At 41.1% G+C, this 5378-nt stretch overlaps 1 protein-coding gene across 1 annotated transcript in view; it reads left to right on the top strand.

Annotated features, from left to right (window-relative positions):
- sorbs1 (sorbin and SH3 domain containing 1) overlaps positions 1–5378 on the top strand; it is a 59480-nt gene that overhangs the window by 7111 nt on the left and 46991 nt on the right. Inside the window, exons 2-7 of the mRNA XM_017308825.1 lie at positions 348–384; positions 514–597; positions 1939–2043; positions 3371–3477; positions 3559–3700; positions 3856–3885. Coding sequence (XP_017164314.1) covers positions 348–384; positions 514–597; positions 1939–2043; positions 3371–3477; positions 3559–3700; positions 3856–3885 — 505 coding nt within the window. The remainder of the gene's footprint in view (positions 1–347; positions 385–513; positions 598–1938; positions 2044–3370; positions 3478–3558; positions 3701–3855; positions 3886–5378) is intronic.

Below are 5378 nucleotides of genomic sequence, written 5' to 3' on the forward strand. Positions count from 1 at the left end.
GCTCTTACTTTAGTAAAAATGTGTTGAAGTAGTGCTGCTCTTACTTTAGTAAAAATGTGTTGAAGTAGTGCTGCTCTTACTTTAGTAAAAATGTGCTGAAGTAGTGCTGCTCTTACTTTAGTAATATTTTCGTTCTCCAGTTTCGGGAGGAAATGATACAGAATCCATTTTTATTAAATTTGGACTCAAAGATGGATTTTTCTCCAGCTGTAAGTTATGAGAATCTTTTAAAAACGCAGTGAGATGTAAATTGGATGTGGTGGTTTTCGTGCAGCTGAGCTTGTTTTGTGCAGCTGCACCATTATTTCACCTCCTCCGTTTGAAGCGTTTCTCTGTTTCTCTTCCAGGGCTCTCCAGCAGAGGGCAGCACAAGCTCAACTCGCAGTAAATCCGCCTTATTTCTCTAAAAACACCATTCCTGATTAGAGCCTGTGCAGATTTCTGTGTGTAGCTGTGATGATGTGATGTTTATTCGTTGAAATGTGGCCTCTTTGTTGTCCTCTGATTGTTGAGGATCCGGTCCCAGAGCAGTGAGCGCCGTCAGGATTACTCCTTTAACAACCATGAAAGTTTCTCCTGATCTGATTCCCTCTGCAGGTGATGTTTCCCTTTACTTTCTCCAAACTATAGCACTGTAAACATTTTTATTCATTTCAAAAAAGAAGTTTTTGTGTGCAGAAATGTAAAAAATTATTGAATATTTTATTGAAATGTCAGGATCTTGTTTTAAAAGGAAGGAGAAGGCTTGTGTCATGCTTTCCAATGTAGACATGTAGAGTTTATTGGTTTTATTTAGAGCTGAAACGATAAATCAGATGAATCAGTTGTTGAAATTACTAATTTAGTCACAGATTAATCTTTAACTGGAGTGTACAGACTCTAATCGAGGCCATTTCCTGAAAGAACAGCACACACAGCGCAGAAGTGCAGCCAAACTCAGCAATGATAATATTTAAGATTTTAATCACCGTATCATTACTCTGCATTGATTTTAAGTCCAGCAGGATGAGCTTTCCTCACATTGATTTTATAATTATGTTTTAGCTGCTTCCTCTGCTACCAGTGATCGAGTTTTCACTAAAGTAATGCTACTTTATTGCATTTTAGACACAAAATGTTTGTTTTCTTATTTATAAAAGACATTTAATCATTTGGGTTTTTATCTATTAACGTATTTAAGTGGCTAAATAATTTTTTAGTACTCTATCCACCTCTGTGTAACACTAAGATAAATGGCAGTGATGTTTACTGTAATACTTGCTGCCTAATTAGCACAGTTAGCTTAGCTAATGTAGTTTCATCTAAAGCTGACAGAAATGCAGCCTACTTTCAACGCTAACCTATATTAGCATCTTTTAGCTAAATTTAACAGGAATCTTTATCGAGTCTGACTCACTACAGCAGGTCAAACTGAGGTCAAACTAGGGTCAAACTGAGGTCAAATTGAGATCAAACTGGGGTCAAACTGAGGTCAAACTAGGGTCAAGCTGAGGTCAAATTGAGATCAAACTGAGGTCAAACTAAGGTCATGTTTCATGGAAGCTGTGATTTTATGATCTAGTGATAATTAAGGAACTATCATCTTTATGTTACTCATACAGTGACATCAATTCATATTTTAAATTGGTGATTAATTTGCACTTTTGATCAATACTTACTTCAATATTCAGTTTTTTTCCCCCAAACTCAATAATGCAGTTGAATTAAAGGTTTGATTTTTCTGTTTTTTCAGTGTGAGGCCATCCTGTACTTTTTGGTTAAAGTTGTTCTTCTCCTCCTTTCCTGAGCCTCCATCTGCTCCCGCTCAGCAGCTAACTTTGTGTTAATTAGCATTTTAATGTGATGGCCTGGTTCTGACGAGGCGGATCTATTCCAGGAACTCCCTGCAGCTTTGAAACAGTCCCGGTTCTGAAGACGCTTCGTTTTCACCTTTTTCAGATTTGGACCCGAGCAGAGTGTGCAAAGGGAAAGGCGTGGTGACCCTGAGGGCGACCCTCGTCCACATCGACGACGACGACGAGCCGAACGTCGTCACAGCTGCAAGTATGTCGGGTTTTTCACTGCAGCTCTGAGCCTGATGACATAATATTTATCGTGGGGAAATAATCGCCTGACTGAGTGCAGAAGATGACATTTCATCATGTTGTAAAGACGCTTCGTTGAGCTCTGACCCAGCGGAGGGACGCTCAGAACCGATGGCTCGTATTTTCATGCAAATGTCAGAGAGCGTCCTTCCTGCCCACGCTGCGCTCCGGACCGCAGGGCTGTGGGCCCGTTTGTTGCTCAGAGCCCTTCAGAACCGGACTGGAAACAGGGGGACGCTTTAATTGTTGCGCAGCGGGACCAAAAAGGAACAAACGATCTTTGGATCCGACTGAAAAGGCTTTTTGTTCTCCTCACAAAGTTCAGAGATTGTGGGAGAATCTTGTTTTTTTCCACTTTTCTGTGCGTGAAGCTCAGAAAAGGAAAGAGCGGAGGACATGCAGCAGCAGCAGCAGCGGTTATCTGCAACGGCGTTTTAAAAACGAGGAGTAAATGACGGCAAAAACTAATTTATAGGAAAAAACTGACATTTTCTGAGTTTGAAAAGTCTTAATTTTTCTTTCTTTTAAAATTCACCAGTTGAGACTAATCAGATTTTTTTCTAGCAGTTTTTTTACTTTTTATATTTAGAAATTTGCTTATTTTTTCCATAAAAATTCTTGAGATTGATCCAAGTTAATAAAATTATTTTTTAGCAACTGTTTCACTTTCCAAACTCAGAAATCTTCATGTTTTCTCTAGAAAATTTTAGATTAATCTCACAGTTTGAGTTTTCTCAAGAAAATTGTTGACTTTTCAAACTCAGAAACATCAGCGTGTTTCTAGAGATTAATTTCTGATTTTTTTTCTAGCAGTTTTTCACCTTTTCAAGCTTAGAAATTTCCTTGTTTCCTCTGGAAAATATTTGGGGTGAATCTAAAAATGTTAAAGTTTTTTCTAGAAAATGTTTTGACTTTTCAAACTCTGAAATTTCCTATTTTTTCTGGAATATTTCTGAGATTAATTTAAAAGCTTTGAGTTTTTTCTAGAAAAATTTCAGAAATTTCCCAGATTTTTCTACAAATTTTCTGAGCTCAATCTTAAACTTTCTGATTTATTTTGTAGCTTTTCAAACTCAGACATTTCTTTGTTTTTTTATTCTGTAAATGTGATTATTTTTTGGCAGATATTTACCTTTTTCTTGTTTTTTCTTGTGAAAAGCCCCTGATCCTGCGCTGTATTTATCTGCTGTGGTTCACTGACATGCCACACCTTTCAGCGCCTCCCCCAGTGTTTGTCCCGCTGCAGTAGCGGCTGCCGCGCTCACAGCGTTCTGGACTCGTTTCAGGCAGCTGGACCGGCCAGATTAATGGAGACGGATCCAAAGCGGGAGCGGCCGAGGGCGGCAGCAGCAACGCGCCTCATTTACCTCCTCAGAGCAGCAGCCAGCGCCAGGTAGGTCCGCTTCACCTCGGTCCGCTCCGCCTCGTTTAACCAGCTTTATGGAAACATTCCCTTCATTTCTGCGTTTTTTAGGCCTTTTCACCCAGAAGCATAAGAGAAAACGAAGCTGCTTCTCCTCCAGATGCTCTGCACGTCGACCCCTGGGCTCCCGGTTGTGTTTATCCGCGCTCCAGTTCAGTCAACCCCACCATCGTCCTGCTGCAGCACAACAGAGGTGAGGCGCAGCAGGAGCTGCAGTTTCTGACCCGTCGCCAACTTGTGAGGCACGTTTTGTCGTTCTGCTTCTGCGTCTCTAACCCAACCGATGCTTTCACACTTCAGCTTTGGCTGCTGAGTCACTTTCCACCGTTTGTCTCTCTCTCGCCACAGAGCAGCAACAGAATCCGCCTCACTTCGAAGGTATGCAGCACATTCACTCACCGTTTTCACCAGGCAGAAACTCAGATCTTTAACTCAGAGACGTGTCTGCATTTGTTTTCTAAGGGGGGAAAACGGGCAAAAACTGTCGGCCAGGGGTGTCCAAAGTGCGGCTCGGGGGCCATTTCCGTCCCTCTGAGGGATTTTGTGCGGCCCCCTGACCTCAATGCAAACTTTTTTTTTCATCTTGTAGAGCCAAATTTTCTACAGAGAAAAACATCTTTAAAAATTATCAAGACGTTTCTGCATTCGTCTAGAATCTGGAGAAACTAAACACCAACCTACTTTTACTAAACGCAAACATTCGGCCCAAACTACAGTTAGCTGCTGCTGTCGCACCACGACGCAAACATGGGGTGATGTTTTATTCAGTTTGTCTATGTCGATGTGTCTGTCCCTATCAAATAAAATGAAGATAAGGAGATAATCAACCTGTTTTTTACGCAATCATGCAAAACCTTTTCTATGTTTTGTATTTACAACTATTCAAAGTGTAACTTTAGTTTGTTGAGCAGATAAAAAAGGCACAGAAAGTTTGTTTTACGATATTTCTGTGGGCCCAAACAGCTGAGCCAGTTAAACACCAGACTGGAGAGTTTATCCTCCAGGTTTTGGTAGAAAGAGAGAAGATAGAAAAACGATAAATGATGCAAATGGAAATGATTGATTTTGCTTTAATCGTGTGATTAATTGATTTGCTGTTAGTGCTGCTGACCCAACTCTAATAAAATAAATAAAATGTCCCCTAATCAACGAACAAAGTTCACCTGCGTGTTATTTAATCTGAAATAATTACATTTGATAAATAATTTAACTACAATGATCCAATGATCCAGTTTTCTGTAAAAAGAGAGAAAATAGAAAAACGATAAATGATGGAAATGATTTCACTTTCTGATGCGATTAATTGATTTGTTGTAAAAGGAGAATTTGTCCTCTGCTGACATGGAGCGTGAACAGAAACACGATGTGAACAAACCAGCCAGGCTTCATGTGTTCATTTACACCAGAATCGGTTTTATTCACCGTGTTTGTGCACATGAACAGGGAACGTGGTTTCACTTTCACTTCCCTCCTGAAGAAAACATTCCCCCCGTCGGCGCCAGTTTCAGCCAGCTGATGAACATTTGTTCCTCAGCGGAGACAGAAGCAGGAAAACTGTTGGAACGATTTGAGTCGGTGTGAGGACCCGGAGTTTATGCCAGTTTGTTGGATTTGAGGCTGCAGACCAGGCAGGACGCTCACCTGGGGGACGTTTGGCGCCCGGACAGAATGCATTGTGGGAATGAAACCAGCTGACGGGCAGAGGGTCGATACGCGGGTCACGTTCAGATTCTACACCTACTGAGAAGGGTTGGAGTCCGAGGCGCCTGAGGGATGCAGCAGTCTGGTGATGATGATGACGACGATGATGATGACGAAGATGATGACGACGATGATGATGATGACGAAGATGATGACGAAGATGATGATGA

This window comes from Poecilia reticulata, linkage group LG15 (assembly GCF_000633615.1).
Source record: "Poecilia reticulata strain Guanapo linkage group LG15, Guppy_female_1.0+MT, whole genome shotgun sequence".
Lineage (NCBI taxonomy): Eukaryota > Metazoa > Chordata > Actinopteri > Cyprinodontiformes > Poeciliidae > Poecilia > Poecilia reticulata.